Source organism: Dermacentor albipictus, chromosome 1 (assembly GCF_038994185.2).
Source record: "Dermacentor albipictus isolate Rhodes 1998 colony chromosome 1, USDA_Dalb.pri_finalv2, whole genome shotgun sequence".
NCBI lineage: Eukaryota > Metazoa > Arthropoda > Arachnida > Ixodida > Ixodidae > Dermacentor > Dermacentor albipictus.
In genome coordinates, this window is record NC_091821.1 from 358,768,181 (window position 1) to 358,786,642 (window position 18,462).

Sequence of the window (18,462 nt, forward strand, 5' to 3'; positions counted from 1 at the left end):
TCTAATTATTTCTTGCACAACGAACAGATACGAGTAACCGGCACAGACAAGCAAAGGACACGCTGTGACGCATAGAGTAAATTACTAAATGATGGGTAGTATGGGAAGCACGTGCTCAATGTTTTTGGTTAATTGTGCCAGCCCAAGTCTTGTATCATGTGTTACTTCTAGTCGTGCAAGACGATCTACGTAAAATAAGAAGTACCCGTTGTTTCTACCGTTACCATTTTGTGCGATGAAGCGCTTGTGCGTCCTTGCACTGCGTTCACGTCGCCTAAGCAGCCTGAACTTGTTTAGGCAGCTCTGTGCAAAAGCAAACCCAGCTTCTGAAGGTCTGCCACATTCAAGCCGGGACGATTCTGAAAATAAAAAGCACGTGTACCGCAATTTGTATCCGTGGAAGTCGAAGGGCGAGTTTGTGCGGGATTTGGCGGGCAGTATATTTTATAATCAAGGCAAGTATCCAATCTGCGCTGTTGGACACCAGTATGCCATGCTTTCTTCTAAACGCGACCTTCTTTTGTCTCCAATACAGATGGCCTTATTGCGCTCAGCAAACCATACGGGGTTCCCCTGAGTTTCAATTTCCACAAGGGAGGAAGTAAGTTTTGCACGCCTTAAAATTTTCGCTAGGGTTTCAAAACTACGTGCTGCAGCCATGGCTATCAGTTTCTCGTGCTCATGGCTATTAAACCAGAAGTTCTTACCATTTGTGCTTGCTCTATTTTACATAATAGAACAACGCGATCTTCCTCCTGTGTGTCGGTTTTTCAGCGGCTAAGCTGAGTGTCGCTGCAGAGACATACTTAAGTTGATCGGATAACGCATGTGGATAGCAAAAAAATAATCTTTGCCTGACGTTAACGGTTTCCTTTGAGTTTACCGTTTGCCTCTTTACTCGAAAGCGTCAACGTTCGTTCTAGGTAGGCGCTTTTAGCGTTTAGTATAAGCACTCCTTTTTTGCTGTGCAAGTTGGACTGTATGGTATATTATATGCATGCAAGTAGTTCTGCCTGCCCTGCTATATGCGCCATGCACAATCATCATAGTTTGCAAGATGTCCTTGAGCAAGTCATTTCTTTCTCTCTCGGTGCCTGTGTGAACTTTCTTATCGTTTTTCAGGATCCCAAAGTATGCTCAAGCAACGCCTTCATGTCTCTGGCTTCGGCGAGTCTCCTTATAGTCTAGAAGACGCCATAGAAGGCTTGGCGGTTCACTTGAATGTCGACCAAATTATTATCATCAAATCAGCTGAAAGGTACTTTAATGCCTAGCATTACATGTGCACTCACTTCAATGCCGAAGCCTAATTATTAAAGCTGTACCTAAATACCTATCTCAGTATGGGCCATGATACAGTTTTTTCTTACAACAGGGGACTAGAGTGAAGAATTTAAGTGTGCTGCTATGTTAACGACCAGCTTACCACTATCACTTTCCATTGGTGCCTTGTTTTTCTTTCCCCTTTTCCCAGCACAGAGCAGCAGCAGGTTAGAGTGAACAAGTTCAGGCCGATCTTTCTGTTTCTTTATGAATAAAATCTTTCCCAACTTGAACACATGCATATACAGGAAAAGAAGTCGGTAAGAAGAGACTGACAATTTCCACAATTCTTTTTTCTGTTAGTTATTTTTACATTGATAGCTGTTTTGGACTTTCCCTTGCTTGAAATGATGATGTCACTTGATGGTCTTAACCACAGTAGACAGGAAGAGAAGGGGGTAAAATAAGCAAGAAGAATTAAGGGGAAGGAAAGAAAAAAAGGGGTTGGTGGTGTATAGTTGCTTAGAGGGAACAATTAGGGGTACTGCTGTTTGGTCTTCCAAGAAGTAGGCGTGACAAAAACGGAAAATGTTCTACACGTGTAAGCAGGCATCTTCATTATGGTATGCCTAGTTTTCCCAGAAAAGGTGAACTAGGAGGTATGAAATTTTAATAGCCAAAACAAAGAAATTCGGGTAAAATCTGACTTTTAACATGATGTGTCCAACTAAGACTGAAAGTGGGAAAGGAAAGCAAGGAAACTACGTATCCTGTTGAAAGCTGAGGTAGGAAAAAAGAGACTGACCAAATAAATACAAAACAGTAAAATTTAATGCAGTATGATAAATTCGTAAAGCACAAGAGCTGCCTGTGTAAACTTGTAAATTGCTTAAAGCTGGTGCAGTTTTTTTTTTATTTCTTTCTGGTGCAGTGCTTCAAGCCTGAATCAATGGCATGTGCAGATGAAACAGATAGACTGTACAATAAATTTTACGTTCGTGCTAACTCAGCAATTCGCCCTCTTCTTAGGTATGCTAGTGGTGTCACCATTCTGGCATCCAACGAGCGAGCTGCACAAAGCGCTCGGAAAGCTGTGCTGCGAGCAAAGCCAATGCAGATACCGTACACTACTGCTTGGTGAGTTTTACAGTTTGCAAACGGCATTTTGTGATTCAAGTTAGCCCTGGCTCAACAAAACTTGCAATGCAGTAAACATTCTTTACCTAATTCTACCTCACTCAATGGCACTGAAAATGATTCAGGTTTGCCTAACTGGCTCTCCAGGGCAGCCACATAATATTTAGGACAACTACTTTGATGACTGTGCTCACATTGAGTATACATTGTTTTGGTGGACTCAAGAAACTTACATTTTTGGGCATGATAAATACTTTCTTATGTTTGCTGAAGAGAGTTTTTTGGGAAACAAGGAAAATGTTTTTGCTGCTAAGACGTATGACCTTTCATATCAGCTGCTCTAGCAACTCATCACTTCTGGTGGTAATGCCGGCAGTGTGCCCTTTTGTGGTCAAGTGGTAAAACACTGGAAGATATAGCACTGAAATAGAATTATTTAGTTATCCTATCTTATGTACAGTGGGCATTATTTATTACTGTCCCAAATCTTATGGCTTGTGTGGTACTTGTTTTGCATCATTTATTTTGTCGTGCCTTCTACGCATTCTACAGGGGGCTACATATTAGCTTTCTATCCGGTCACAGTAAGACGGACTTCCTCGATTTATCACGCGGCCATCGGTATATTCTATTGGTATGATTCAGCTGGCTAAGTTGGTGTATAAGAGGCGCAGTAAATGCCTTTGTGATTGTCTGCACTACTGTGTTGTCATTCGTTTGTCCCAAGAGCACACTGAGACCCCACAAGGTATCGGCTATGACACATTACAAAATTTAGCAGCACGGCTGTTGTCCAATGGCATGAAAAATGAGATTAAAACTAAGGCAATTATTTTTTAGAAAAAACAAAGGAAATTGTTCAACGTAAAGATACTGTTTTAAACAGTCATAGCATTGAAGTTGTTGACCATTTTAAGTGCCTAGGCATGGTGTTTTTCCCCACTGTGTCCTGGGATATAGTTGCATAAATATTCTAATCCGAAAAATCTGCATAACAGGAATAGTCGGTCACCACAAATGCCTTCTTTCGACATAAGAGAAATCGCTTATAATTCCTTGTGTTATTCACATGTAACCTGATGTTTACTCATCTGGGGTACAACATTTTATAACTTGAAAAAGATGCATATAGTGCAAAAACGGTTCATCCGGTATGCTTATAGTAATATTAATTTTGGAACATCAACTGCTCATTTCTATAGAACTGCTTGTGTCAGTAGGATCCACCAGTTTTACCACTATTGATTAAGGGCATGATATAAACTCTAAATAGAGAAAATATGATGTATCTGTTAACAATATTGTATTTAAAAAGGGAAGGGCAAAGTTGTGAGGTGAGGAAAGGTGAAATGTTGAAAGTACCAACCGTGCATTTAAATTCAGGAATGCAAAGCCTGTGCTATATGTTACCATGATCTTTGAGTTACGAATCTGTGAATTTTTATTTGTTTACCTGTGCTTCAAGCAAATTATGCTTAAATTTTGTGAATGCCTCACCATAATGTAATTACACAGAAAGACTTCAGCATTATGTTGTTATACTGGTTACTTTGGAAATTTTATTTTGATGTAATCTGTATTCATGTCTTTGTGCTGCTGTGAATCCTTGTATTGGGACCTGCAGGCTCTGGTAGATAAAAGTTTCATGGCAACTTTTATCTGCCATATCTCTGCCTACTTATTTAAATAAACGAAACTAAAATGATCGATTGATATTTATGTTGATGTAGAGCTGTTCCCATACATGCATACAAAGCAGACATGGAACTGTCCTGTTGTGACAGGGACAGGTGTTCATCCTGCGACACTGTGTCATACCCGCTGTGGTGGCTTATCGGCTATGGTGTTGCGCTGCTAAGCATGAGGTTGCAGAATTAAATCCTGGCTGTGGCAGCCGTGTTTCGATGGGGGAGAAATGCAAAAATTATCATGTCCTGTGCATTGGGGGGCACGTTAGAAATCTTCTGGTGGTCAAAATTAATCTGGAGTCCCCCCACTATGGCGCACCTTATAATCTGTGGTGTTCACCCGCGACGCTCACGGCGCGCCGGACGACCACCACCGCGGGTTCGAGCACTCCGAGCCGCCGCGCGCGCAGGGCACCGCGCGTCCGCGCCTACTCCGGCCCGCTCCGTGTGCCGACGCGCAGCTGCGCGCGTACGCGCCCCGCCGGCCCCACAGCTTAGGGGAAGGCGAGACCGCGAGCGCGCAGCAAGGGAGACCCTAGGCAAAGCTCTCAAGAAAACAACAAAGAACATTTATTAACCTGGGACTCAATACAAGCACACGTTTTACCCGCACCGCGACAGAGAGAGAAACAAAGAACAAAGAACCCGATCAGTAAGAATTTGCCTATCCTTCGGCCAGCGCCTGCCATCGTGCGCCCCACAGCAGAGAAAAGGGAAATAGAGAGAAACGACAGACGAACACACGGGGGCACGATCGGCAGACGCTGCCTCAGGACATCGAGACGACGGAAGAGTGCGCGCACGCCCGCCGAGGCCGGGACCCCGACCAGCCGGAGTAACCATCGGCCGGCGGCGGACAAAGGGGGCCGCCGCGGGCAGAGAGGAACACGTACGCACCTTCCGACGCCCCGATGTGGTCTCTCCGGGCGCCCGTCTTGCGCGCGCTTACCCGGAGTGCACGCAAGCAGGGCCCGAATCCCGCCAAAATCTTGGCCAATGGCGAAAGCCTGTTGACCTTCGCGTGGGCGGGGTGACAGCAGAGCGACAGTGTTTTATGACCCGCTGCCACCCCGTCCAGGCAAGGAGGAGAGGGACACGGAGCCCCCGGCAACACAACGCAACGGCTTTACACAACCACCGCGAGAACCGGAAACCCCACATCCCTCCCTCCTTAAATGCTCCCTACCAATGCCAGGCTGTTGGCTCCGATGTCCGCCAAAGAAGAAAAGAAAACAAAGAACAAGGAAATAGTCATTACGTTGCCAATACCGGAGCTATCCATTGGCAGTTTGAACCTAAAATCACCAGCCCCCCAAAACATAAATAAAAATGCATCAAAGGAAGAAAAGCAAGCTATTAGAAAAAATTAAATAGGGACGTCTTAGGTACACAACAGCAACACAAAAGAAAGTCCACACGAAACCACGCTTTAACGCGAACATGCACAATAAAAACATCCACCGAAGAAAATGTAAGAGTAACAACAAAAGACAAACGCTTAGAGACATAATGACATTCCGACACAAACGCGGACAAGGGAAAATAACAAAACATTGGCCTATACAAGCAATCAAAACAAAAGAGAATAACAAAAGGTTCAGAAGACGTACAGAGAATGTCCGCGCTAAGAATCTCCGGTGAGCACGAACAAATACCACATGCCACGCGTGCGACTCCAAGCCACTTCAACGGCGTCCGGCAACGGCCCCCGGTGCCGGTGCTTCTGGCGGTGTCCGCTCCATGGTACAGCCATGATCCGCGCCAATCGTCGTGACCGCACGGCCCGATCCGCCGCCCCACCGTCGCCAGGCTTCGATCCAGTTCGACATCACCCGTTGACGCAACACGACAGCGGAAACACATGCGAAACATTCTCGAAACGCAAAACACATAGATACAAATAAATGACTAACACAAAAGCAACACGAACCATACCTAAGGAAACACATACACAAAAAGCAAAACGAAGACGGCTAGGTAAGACACAGAGAAACAAGTAGCCTAACGCAGAAACACTGAACAAAGGGAAAACTAGGACAGAGAAAGGTGGATAGCGGTCTGCCTGAGTGCAGCGAAGTGGATAGATTAGAGCTTTTTGAAGAGAAAGGGGCGGCTGATCCAAAGTTGTGGATCCGCATAGGCATGCCTCATCTCAGTATAAATGGTTACTCCGTCTGAGTTCAGCCGGACACAGTAAACGTGGTCTTCACTAGCGCGATGACATACGACTTCGACGCTAGCGGAAATTCCCTCCACGGACACACACTGTTCATCCGCGGCACCAATCAAAATTGACTTCGAATACGCGATGTCTATGTGATGAACAGACGTGGAAGGTTCGGCGATAGACGAAGAGTCGCTCCACGCCGAGCCAAGTCACAGCGCGAATCGATTTTAAATAAAACCTTGGCGCTCTGATGACCGTGCGATACTTGCCTGAGTGGCGCTAAATCGCGTTTCTCCGGCGCATGGGGTTACCACCTTAAACGCAGCTTCCACATTGCAGTGTTAGCGGGTGGCACGCAATCTTCCTCGGCCGAGCTCGTTGTGACCCCGCAGAGTGAACCCACCCGGGGCAACAGCGACACACGCTGTATCCGGCCCCGCGAGCCCGTTGCAACACAAGCAACGCTACGGCGCCCGCGCCCGTGCAATACCAGCCACGTTCCGGCGCTCCGCCTCCCTGAGGCCGTCGAAGAACTATTTACAATTATTTACAAACGAGTCACTCTGCGCTTCCTTCGGCGCTCTTCGGGCCGTTTAAAAAAAAAATAGAAAAAGACGATTCCGACACCCTTTGGTGGGGGTGGCGGGTTTCGTTCCCCCGGCTGGCTTTCCACCCGGGCTGTCCTCCCCGTCATCGCCGCGGGGTAGCGGGGGAGCGTCCCCTTCTGCGCGCGCGACGGAGGGATGTCCGGGGCGCTTGCCTCTTCGCGGAGCGGGCCTGTTTCGTGGCCTTTGTCTCCGCTCGGCTATGCGCTGCCGGCTTTGCCCTCAATTGGTGGTGCAGAAGGCACCACCACTAACCGGTCTTCCTAAAGGTGACAGAGGGCATATTAATAGTGCGTCAGCTATCATGGCTTGAATTTTGTGAGGAAAGGCGCGCATCAACTGAGAACTGCCGGGCAAGCCACTGAGCCGCGCCAACAATAGCAAAACCGAGAACTTCCGCAGAGTTAGCCGGCCTTAGAGGCACTGTACCCGAGCAGTCCGCACAATTAGCAGCCGCCAGAATAGTAATGATGCTAGAGACCCACGAAAATCCGTCGGACTCACCGAATCGTTGAGCAGATGGAAGGACGGAAAAGTCAGCCCTCCCGGTACGAATCGGCGAGACCTCCGGCCCCGCATGGTCTCCACAATCGATGACGACTGCAGCATCTTGGCGGCCACTTGACTCCTTTCCTCGTCCGCGCTTCGCAGCGAGGAACTTCGAAGCGGTGGTCCGATACGCTTACCACGCTACATTTACTGAGGCAAGGTATGACAGAAAGAGCGAGAGGAAAATAGAGGAATTCGGCACACGGATGAGAGACATGGCTCGGTTGACAAAGCGCGTTCGCAAAGCAGCCTCTGCAACGCAGCAGCCCGGACACTCGGCGGCCAGAGGCTGATTAGGCCCCTGGCCCCACGTTGGGCGCCATTTTGTGGTGTTCACCCGCGACGCTCACGGCGCGCCGGACGACCACCACCGCGGGTTCGAGCACTCCGAGCCGCCGCGCGCGCAGGGCACCGCGCGTCCGCGCCTACTCCGGCCCGCTCCATGTGCCGACGCGCAGCTGCGCGCGTACGCGCCCCGCCGGCCCCACAGCTTAGGGGAAGGCGAGACCGCGAGCGCGCAGCAAGGGAGACCCTAGGCAAAGCTCTCAAGAAAACAACAAAGAACATTTATTAACCTGGGACTCAATACAAGCACACGTTTTACCCGCACCGCGACAGAGAGAGAAACAAAGAACAAAGAACCCGATCAGTAAGAATTTGCCTATCCTTCGGCCAGCGCCTGCCATCGTGCGCCCCACAGCAGAGAAAAGGGAAATAGAGAGAAACGACAGACGAACACACGGGGGCACGATCGGCAGACGCTGCCTCAGGACATCGAGACGACGGAAGAGTGCGCGCACGCCCGCCGAGGCCGGGACCCCGACCAGCCGGAGTAACCATCGGCCGGCGGCGGACAAAGGGGGCCGCCGCGGGCAGAGAGGAACACGTACGCACCTTCCGACGCCCCGATGTGGTCTCTCCGGGCGCCCGTCTTGCGCGCGCTTACCCGGAGTGCACGCAAGCAGGGCCCGAATCCCGCCAAAATCTTGGCCAATGGCGAAAGCCTGTTGACCTTCGCGTGGGCGGGGTGACAGCAGAGCGACAGTGTTTTATGACCCGCTGCCACCCCGTCCAGGCAAGGAGGAGAGGGACACGGAGCCCCCGGCAACACAACGCAACGGCTTTACACAACCACCGCGAGAACCGGAAACCCCACAAATCAAAGCGTGGTTTTGACACATAAAATCCTAGAATTAAATTCAATTCGACACTGTGTCATGTGGCTCACAGCACAGCTAAGAAAGAAGCCTCTCCAGCTTTATAAAAAACACTTGATGTAATACGTTTGAAATAACCTGATAGATCTGGATTATTTACAATACTATGAGCCAAACAAGAACAACGTAAAAGCGTGAGCCAATGTTTCGACAAGTGGACTTGCGTTTTTCAGAAAGACTAGTCCACTTGTTGAAATGTTGGCTCCCGCTTTTACCTTGTTTTCGTTTTGCTCTTAATCTAATTTCCATCTCCCGCCTTCCCTGTGTTTTCCTTGCAATACTATGTCATATGTGATGAAATAAATATATTTCTACATTTGTGTGCCAAGGTTACTCTGCACCAGTATGTTACTTGTCTTTAAACTCCACCTGCATTGTCACTTGAAACCTCCCCTCTGGTTACGGTCCTGCTATTCCCTACAGAATTTTGCATTGAAACAACAAAGGGTACTTGAATATTCTCACCGTAGCAGTAACAAATGTATGCCTCCTAGTGGTAATTTATTCAAGCAAAGCTTTCTATGCCTTCTTTGCCGGGGTTTAGTGCATCTGCACGGTCAGTGTCTCATCAAATAAAGTGGATGTGCAATTTACTATTGTACTATCTCTAGGATTGGCTCCCTCTACTCGGCAGGCCAAATCTGGACGCAGTGTCATAACAAACTAGGCCAACCCCGTTGACAGCGTAAAGTGCGGTCACGTGATGTGGTTCTCCTCGTCCTGCCGTCTTGCGCCTGGCAGGCATGTAATCACTATGTTGCAAAACACTGTGCAGAAGTTAATCACTTGTATGGCACTTAATTGACCACTTCACGTAGATTTCAATGTGTACGTTGGATCTGCATAAATTTTTGTTACTCAGACTGGCAATTTAAAAGATTGTCGGCTCCTGCTCTGTGGTGCTGCTACTGTTCTTTTTTTTTTTATTTTAGGATAATTGCAAAAGGCTACCCGGTGCGTGATGAAGTCAAGGAAAAAGTTGCCATAAGGCTTGTGCCTGTGAATGAATCGGAAAAACGTGTAAGTGCACTTTCTAATTTCAGTAATGGCAGATGGCCTAGAGGATGCCTTCATGTTTGCGCGCACCTATGCAGCTGAAATGGGGAAGTGAGCAAACACTGGTGATTGCAAGTTTCCTATGCTGGGTTAAGCATATGAAAAATTTGTTACATACATGGGGCTACAGAGCACTCTTTAGTAATAAACGTTTGCTGCAGGAATGTTTGAGACAGGTTGAGTACTTAAATAATTAGATTTATTCAAATGAAAGATTTGCACTGCTGTTACCACCAAATCCGCTATGATAGCGTTTCTTATCAGTGCTCAACATCTACTTTTGGTGTTTTTATTTTGTGGTTTACTGCAAGTGCTTGTCACTTGCAATGGCATCCCTCAGTCGGTGCTGCGTAATGCTTCCCCACACAGCTATAAATTCGCTGCTAAAGATGGCACCGCTGTGTCTGTGTTTATTTAGTTGGTTATTGGTCGTGATGCGGTGCAAGCTCTCCATGCAGCTTGTTCAACTTTCTTTGCATGATCTAGCCTTAAGATGGTAAAATGCAAGACTTCAATTATTTTCTTGCAGGTGGAAGTGTTGCGCGAGTTCAGCAAAACTGCTGCAAAGACAAGGTTGGTGAAGACTGTTCTTGTGGAGTGCAAGACGTTGAGCAAAAACACCAGTATGGCAATGAGTCTGCTTCAAGTGGCTGCATCAAACGGTACGAGAATTGTGCATGCCCATCTGACCATCTAACTTTTGCATTTGCTACTGGGAAAAGTAGGGGCTGCTGCCAATGGCGGCTGTTGTAAATTAAAATGTGAAGCAAACCTTTGTTGATAGCGGTCTGATGCCACTCATTGCAGTGGTTAGCATTGAAGAATTGCAACATGTCAAACAGGCATTACACTGAGGTGGAAACATATGTCCCTAATGGTTGTGACCTTCAAGGAGCACTGGTACTACATTCTATGCACTCTGTTTTCTGCGCTTAATCAGTAGCTGTTGACCCTGTAACCAGGCTAAAGAAACTTGTTTGCCCCAGCATTCAACGATTGTTTAGTTACATGTTCATATCTTACAACCAGTCGCGGTTTCAATTTTGAAGAGCACTTTGTACCCAATGATTTAAAAGGCATGCTTGTAAATAGCAATAATCACATGAGCGCGCAGACTTGTTAAGTGTGCTAGCGCACTGGCTATCGTGCCATCTGTGCTCCTGTTTCGTCTGCTGGTTAGGCGGGAGACCTGTGCATTCCTGTCGCCATCGTAATGCTTCGTTGGACGGAACCTCCACTATGCAGTATGACCGTGGTATTAGAGAGCTTTAGCCACAATTTATTGTGTCCCCAAACTTCTTACCGTTTGTGGTTTACTGGGTAACCGGAGAGAACTATAGCAGAAACAATGCTGCTAGTGATCGCTGCTGATTCTGTGTATTGGGGGTGAGGACTTACGGAGTTTCCATTTGTTGGAAGCGCCTCCCTTGTGTATTATGAGGGATCACGCAGCGTGCTCCTCATAGGCACTCAATAAAAATACCACGCGGCAGCCCTCCTGGACATTTATGTAAGTACTCTCAAAGCTAGGGAAGTTTTTGACTGTCGATATAATAATCTTGGGCAAACTGAAAGCACAGAATCGTTTACAGACATCTCGTTACCGAATACATACAGCGAACGCCACTGCACGCGGTCGCCGCGATGGAGTCTCCCGAACTGGCTTCTTGTACGAAAGGTAGGCAAACATTCAGAGTAAACTACGCAAAATATGTTCTTATAGTGGGCTGTCTGTATAACCAAGCGGAGCATAACAGAATTAAGCCTCAATGCAGCAATCGCACGTGTTCGCAGCGACCGACTTTTCGTATGCATGCATGTCTGCGCACAATGTTTTGCTTTCGCTGTGAGCACGTTTTCGCACCGTGCCATGAGCTTTAGGCCGCAGCACATGAGCATGTCACAGTACACTAGCAACCATTGTTGCGTGGACGCCATCAGAACTGTTCAAAAATGATTTCGTTATAGAGACGTCGACGCATATGGCGACTGTGATGTGCTGTCGTGATGATTCAATCTTTCTTTTTTTTTGTCTTCTAATTTCTTGGACATTTCAATATTATTTCTCAAGTTGCGTGGCACTTTATGTTTATCGGTCTTCTCAGCATGCGATTTCCCTCTGCTTCTTTTTCGTAATCCAGTGCATTTATTCATAACACAAACATGACTATATGCCATGCCTTCTTTTAATATGCTTCTTACTGCTCCCTTTCCATTCCAGTGAACTTGCCAGCATCTAGCATCAACAAATTCATAAACCAAACCCTCACATTAGCCGGGCAGTCGGTGCGAGCGAGCGAGCGTCTCAGTGTGCGTTTTCTGCTACTCACCGAACATAGCAGTCCCGGTGCTGTTGCAGATTTTTTCCTCGCGCCTGTGCTTGCTGCATACCCGAGTTGTAGCTGATGGCTGTCTGCCGGTTATAAGTTTCGCCAGCCAAACTTCATGCTGCTCCTTGCCCTGCGGCTACATGTAAACAAAGCTAATACCGGGCTCCATTGAATACGTCTGGCACTGCGGTGCCAAGCAGTAGCCTACCATGCTGCACGCCTCCAAAGGCAGCCACTACCTATTGTAGTACTTGCAAATGTTGTCAAGCAGACACCCAAGGCAGTAAAGCCTCACCACTTAATCAGAACCGCAGTGCAGCTGGGACCTAAAACTTTCGTTTTCAGCTCGCTTCGGCACTTACGAAGCAGCCGACGTTGCCGCTGTGTCCACGTAATCCCTCATGCCACGTCACGCTGACGGTGGCACCAGCTTTTCCAGTGGTGGAGCTCGCCCCCAATAATCTGAGAGCACACCAAACTAATATTGGAACTTACATAATCTACCTAACTGGCTGATGTAAAGCCGTAATCCATAAAGCAACGTAATTGTTAACAAAGCCCAATTTTAAAAATTTTCTTTGGCAATAAAGATTTGAATGCATTCTGGTTGGGCAAATTGTCACAAGATGTTCTACTAGCATTACTACTCTAAACGGCTTTATGGTACTGCCGGCCACAGCACCGCTAACTTAGTAATCTGTAAATGGTAAGATGTTTCGGGCATTGTCTCGGGATCTCCTTGAGATTGGCTTTCGATATCAAGAGATAAAAGCCTAGCCTATGGTAACACAGAGGTGACTCGCCATACTACTGGCTTCGGTTAGCTTGGCTTCAGGCAGCATGTGCTCTACGTTTGTGGCAGCTCACGACTTAAAACATGACTTAAACACACACTGATGTATACATACACGCACAAATGCATCAGAATGCTTAATTGTAACAGATATATTGGTGCGAAATAAACAATATAAAGGCATGCTTCTGGTATTCTACATGTCTCAGTACTATTGCAAAACACTTAAAGTGCTCTGAAGACATGCGATGTGAAGAAACCTTTGATGCAGTCGGGATGAATAAGCAGACACTAAAGGAAACTATTAAGTCAACATGGGCTGTTAAAATACCATTCCATAAACCTGGCAGCACTTGTTTTCGTGCCAAGCAAATGCTTAGTTTAAGAGAAAATCGCGTCTGGAGGGTGCGCATACCTCTAACACAATTCAAATCGCTTGCTCCCGAGCGGGGAGTCATGACATTGCATAGGCCGTCACTACCCTTTACTACTGTCGGTGAGTAAGTTGGCAGCCCGACAGCCAGCACTACGATTTCTTGCGCAAAACGCATAACCGGGGCCAGAAACTGAGCTAAAACAGTGCTGATAGTGCGGAAGAGAATGGGAAAGCGTGCTCCAAATCATAAGCACGATCTTCGACACGTATCATCATGGGCCTCATTCTCTGCTACTTGCAGTTTGTGTGTGTGTTTCATGAGCCAGCAGAATCAGCGCAGCACTACGTGATAACAAATCTACGCCACCTGCACAAATGTGCGGGTGGCGTAGAGTCGAGGGAAAACAAAACATTTCGCCCGCAACATAGTCAAGAGTAACATCAAAAAGTTGTTTTTTCTAAGAATCGAACAGAAGTATGCAAGTAGCCTTTCCTTCCGTCTTATAATGCAACTCAATTATCTTTTTATGAGTGACAGAATTGTAATGAGGATTCGCTGCATCATTGGGCTAGTACTAGCCATCAAGCTACTCTTAGCATTTACCTTAATTTCTTTACTATGAAAGCTCTGTTCTCGATAATATTGATGCCTTACATATTTGCGAGCATTAATCTATCAGTTTAGCTTGACTTAGCATTTGCCATTAGTGTCCCTTTAAAGACACATATATGGAATGCATTAACAATTCTGAACATTTCTGCTCTTTTTGTTTGTGGAAGCTTGCGTCTCAAGGCGATTGAAACGTTCATTGATGTTCACGAACGTACAAATGTGTAAGGATGCTCCTATGCATCTTTTAGACTCCTATACGCACCCTTGGTGATCAGCCGTGACCACGTGCAGGCTAGGGAAACCTTGGAATTTCATTTTTTATTTTTTATTTCTAAGCTGCAGTGCAGCACCTGGTACAGCGTTGTTTCACAACAACTTGTCATGTGTCCGTTGTGAGAAGACAGTGCATCAATGGCTCTGTGGACCGTGTTGGATAGGATCACTAGAGGAAGCGTTAGGTGGAGGGTCTTCAAAACAATCGAGAAATGCTGTGACCACTCTAGTTGTGCAGAGTTGGACTATTGTGAACCACATGTTATTTGCATAAGTCTTTGTGATTACTAACATTGTCCCTGCAGCACTCGCCAGCATATGCTGCAGCAGTCATCTAGTTTGGTTCACAAATCAAATATCCCTTTCTTTTTTGCAGGGTTTCTGTGTTGGAATTGTCTCTTTTTTTCATGCAGTGCACAAGAGCCTTTTGCGCGCATATGTGGCCAACTTGGCATCTTGTGTGATGGGTGACTTGAGCCCCAATGCTTGCCTCACCAAGTACCATCAGGGCCGACCCTTGGTGCTGTCTCCTATGGCAGCTGCTTCTGCCAAACCGCAGGTGGGTTTTGCTGCCATCTAAGCACTGATAGCTCTTTTGACTACTTTCCCGACTCGAAACAATTTGCAGCATAGAATGATGTTGGGCGACTGTGTTAAAGTTAGCTTTAAAAAGTAACTTCAGATTGGTGTGCAGGCTCAGTGGTATCATTGGGCTTTCATTGCTTAATCACAACTTCACTACCAGGTCACCACAGGCTTACTGCAAAATTTGAGGGGCTTGGATTAGATTACATATTGCGATATTGATGGCTGTAATGTGTACTGTACTGTACAGAGCAGCCGCCAAACCATATTAACCTGCTCCCATGGAGCCATACTAGATGGCACAGTTCTGTTTCGCTTCTGGCTTTGAAAGGCCCGCTGGAGTGTATGATCGAGGCACTTTCAAAGGTCCCTGTGTTGATGGGTGGTGAGTGCGGCTACTCTTTCATATGGAATGTTAACTAGTACTTATGTCAGATTAAAGCTGAATCAGAATACTTCGCACGACAAACGTGTTATTTCCGTTTGATGCTGCGGCGGCCTAGCAGCGACGACAGCGGCTTCAAACTTGCTGAAGCTGTGAGCCAGCTTTTCAGCCAGCCCCCTTTTCTCGGCAAACACTCGCATGGCAGGTTCCTCGTTGGCGTTGCATATTCTCCATGCACAGGCGCTGTAGCGTTGCAGAAGTCGCAGGACACCTTTTAATTGCGGGGTGCTGTTCTCGTCACAACGATTGCATTCATGAGGCTGGTGTAACGCGCAGCTTCTGCCACTGTCGGGCCTGAATCGCTCGTGCTGTTGCTTTCCGTGACGTCCTTGTCACATTTGATAGGCGAAACTTCGGCAACAACAAACAGAGGCAACGATGGTGAAGTCGGACTTTGTAGCCGACATCTCTTCGCGGTCGCAGCAGGACTGCCAAGCAACTTCGCATTCCAAATTCCACACACCGTTGTCAACAGTAGACTTATGTCGCATGCCAGCGCCGACTTTTTGCATCACATTCGACAGCACGAACGATGTCTAATTTTTCTTCTATGCTAAACACCCGGCGTCTTTTTTGTCAGAGTTTCGGCATGACGCGAGTTCTCGCTTGCACGATGCCACAACGCCATAGAATAAAGAACCAACTGACAATGCTCTCTGGCACGGCGCCCAAATGATCTTGATGTTGGCTTCACATGCAAATGCACAGGGCGCTTGGAGGCCGTTGTGCTGATCTCTGAGGCTTGTTGTTCTGCCGGGCCACCCGATGGAGACGATGCACCGCCGTGTTTGCGCTACGAAAAGTGCAAACAGTATGTGTTAACTAATACGTACATAATAAGCTGTTACGGTTTATGTGGATACAAAACACATTATCTTGAATGGCCGCTGATTCAGGGATTTGAATTTACTACTTTTAAAAGGAAACTACTGTTTAAGCGGGTACGGTTTAGTGAGGTTTTACTGTAAAACAAACTGAACTTTGCTAATTTTCTGCTGCACATCTAAATGCCCACCACTCTTCTACCTTAGCCCACACATGACCTTTAACACACTGTGTCTCCTCCAAATTTCATTGCTCTAACTCAACACTAAGGGTGTGCGAATATTTGAAACTTTTAAATAACGAATGGAACAGTGTCCTATTAAATTCAGTCTTTGTATTGAATAGTCACTGTTCTTAAATGTGAATATTTTTTGAATACTTCAGAGCATCAACTGTACCCACTTAAACACACAATCAGAGCAAGACGATGAGCAAAACGTGAACAAGGTGAATGCAGGAGCCAACGTTTCGACAAGTGGATTGTCGAAACGTTGGCTCCTGCATTCACCTTGTTCACATTTTGCTCATCGTCTTGAATTTCCATCTCCCGCATTCGTCTTTTCTCTGAATCAGAGCAAGAGTAGGATAAGTTTTCACCCCTACTGGCATAGTGTAGACATGCAACACGAAAACTTGGGTAACAGAACAATCATCGCCTAGGTAGCCATACTTCACAGGCTATACACTGATCATTCGAGCTTTCTGAAGAGTCCTGTGCATGCAAAGAAACTATTTGTTGACTCCTAGAGCTCCATTTGTGCTTTCAATAAATGACGCTTCATAACACACTATGTAATGGCAGAAGCTTGCTAGCGTTAAGAATACTAGGATGTGAACATTGCTTTATATTAATTGTGACAATGGCTGTTCATTATTTGAAAACCATTCAAAAACTATTTAATATTTGATTCGCTTTGTGCACTATTCAATTCTTATTCTATTCGAGCTCAGGAATGACAATTCGCACACCCCTACTAAATACATCTTTGACATTTGAAGTGGACATCTCTCCATAGCATTTAGTTGCAATAACAGCTTCAGTGCAAAAGCTTTCTGCACTTGCTGAAGAGGCTTTCTTGTAGACCTTGCTTAGGAGCTTTCCCAGCAGAAAGAGCCCTCACTAAAGAGACTTTCTTGCAACAACAGCCTCTTCCAGATGCAGTCTGCAAGCAGCTGGGAATCTCCAACACCCAGCAGCAAATAGTGCCTGCCATGGTGCACTACCGAAGCCTACTGCTGCCTTGGTACCATGGAAGAGACCAGCACTTGCTTTTGAGTGACCCCACACTGCCCAGACACTTCAGCTGGACCCTTGAGACACTTGATCTTCTGCCTGACTTGTGCCCAAAGAAATGACTCTTTCGTGTGGACTCTGCTGCTATTTGGTTGTGCTACCGTCTAAGCACAACATGTGGGCCAACCTACGAGATGTGGAAGGAACTTGAAATGGGCAACTTAAGAGATGAAATTGCCTGATGTCAACTTTGTACTTAGAAAGCAGTAAAAGTAGTTATAAGTGAGGAAATATTGTGGTGCATACAGGAGAACTAACAGGTTATTTTTTAGCCCCTTGATTGCCGTTGCTTTATTGCATCTTGGTCTTGAACACATATTATGCTGTATACAAGCTGCTTATTTTTTAGTGAATTGGTCCGAGTCAAAATTTAATATAGTTCATAATTTTTCTTAAATGTCGAAGTGTAGATTGACTTGCCACGATTGCTCTGCTATAGAACAGAGCACCAAGACATGGGCTCCATCTGACGTCAGAAATTCTATGTGCTTAGCCGACCTTTTTGTGCATAGCACAATGGCTCCACAATATTGTTTTTGTGCACAAGTTGCTTCTGGAGAGGCAAAGAGAAGCAGGGGGTGGGTGAACGTGGGTCTCATACCCCTGTCACACAGGCAAACTAAAGTGCACTTCAGCGTGCCGAGTGTCATATTGGCAGCGTGGTGCTACCTGAAAAGAAAATTGTTATTTCAGGTTGGTGGTGACTGGGAGCCAGAAGGCAAAGCATTTATTTGCTAACTTGGAAATGTATGCACAAAAATAATTTGTCATCGTTAGAAACAGCATTTTCAATCAACTTAAGTGCAATTGAAGTAATTCATTGCAACCTCAATAACAAGATTAATCATCACGAGCCAAGACAACAAGACTTGTTGTCTTAGACAAGACCAGTCCAAACGACATGTTCTGCTAGAGTGACCTAGAAATTCTAGGTCACTCTAGTTCTGCCAAACAACTGCGCGGCCATTATCTGGAGTGGCCGTAGACAGCCCGAGAGTTACAGTACTTTCTTGGTGTTTTTCTTTTCTTGCAGATTTCATTACCTTGTGTAATGTTAGCAATATATTAAAAAAAGATGTGATTACAGATTACACTTGACTCTGCTTTCAATATCACCTTACTTATTATTTACTCATTGCTAACGAGGCTACACACTTCGCTGCCGCGAAGTGTGTTCATCAAATACTTTGCCGACGATTGTGCCCTGCAGTGAGTGTCACTAAGCATTCCTGTGTGGCAGCCTGCA

The 18,462-nt window shown here is 46.3% G+C and overlaps 1 protein-coding gene across 2 annotated transcripts; it reads left to right on the forward strand.

Annotated features, from left to right (window-relative positions):
- The first annotated feature begins 72 nt into the window (after window positions 1-72).
- On the forward strand, window positions 73-17,767 carry LOC139057528 (mitochondrial mRNA pseudouridine synthase RPUSD3-like). 2 transcript variants are annotated; one of them, XM_070535910.1, is made up of 8 exons: window positions 73-455; window positions 536-601; window positions 1,123-1,258; window positions 2,293-2,400; window positions 9,559-9,646; window positions 10,212-10,344; window positions 14,481-14,626; window positions 17,069-17,767. In XM_070535910.1, exons 1-8 carry the CDS (start codon window positions 236-238, stop codon window positions 17,276-17,278), a joined length of 1,107 nt encoding a protein of 368 aa, XP_070392011.1. In that variant the 5' UTR covers window positions 73-235; the 3' UTR covers window positions 17,279-17,767. The 2 variants fall into 2 exon arrangements, with proteins under 2 accessions (XP_070392011.1, XP_070392014.1); XM_070535913.1 differs by lacking the exon at window positions 17,069-17,767 and adding an exon at window positions 15,806-15,878.
- Window positions 17,768-18,462: the final 695 nt, after the last annotated feature.

Excerpts from the sequence above, each read along its gene's own strand:
- LOC139057528 (XM_070535910.1), top strand. The coding sequence starts at position 236 with ATGAAGCGCTTGTGCGTCCTTGCACTGCGTTCACGTCGCCTAAGCAGC. Across the intron at positions 602-1,122 it reads CAATTTCCACAAGGGAGGAA|GATCCCAAAGTATGCTCAAG; the intron begins GTAAGTTTTGCA and ends ATCGTTTTTCAG. Across the intron at positions 10,345-14,480 it reads TCAAGTGGCTGCATCAAACG|TGCACAAGAGCCTTTTGCGC; the intron begins GTACGAGAATTG and ends TTTTTCATGCAG.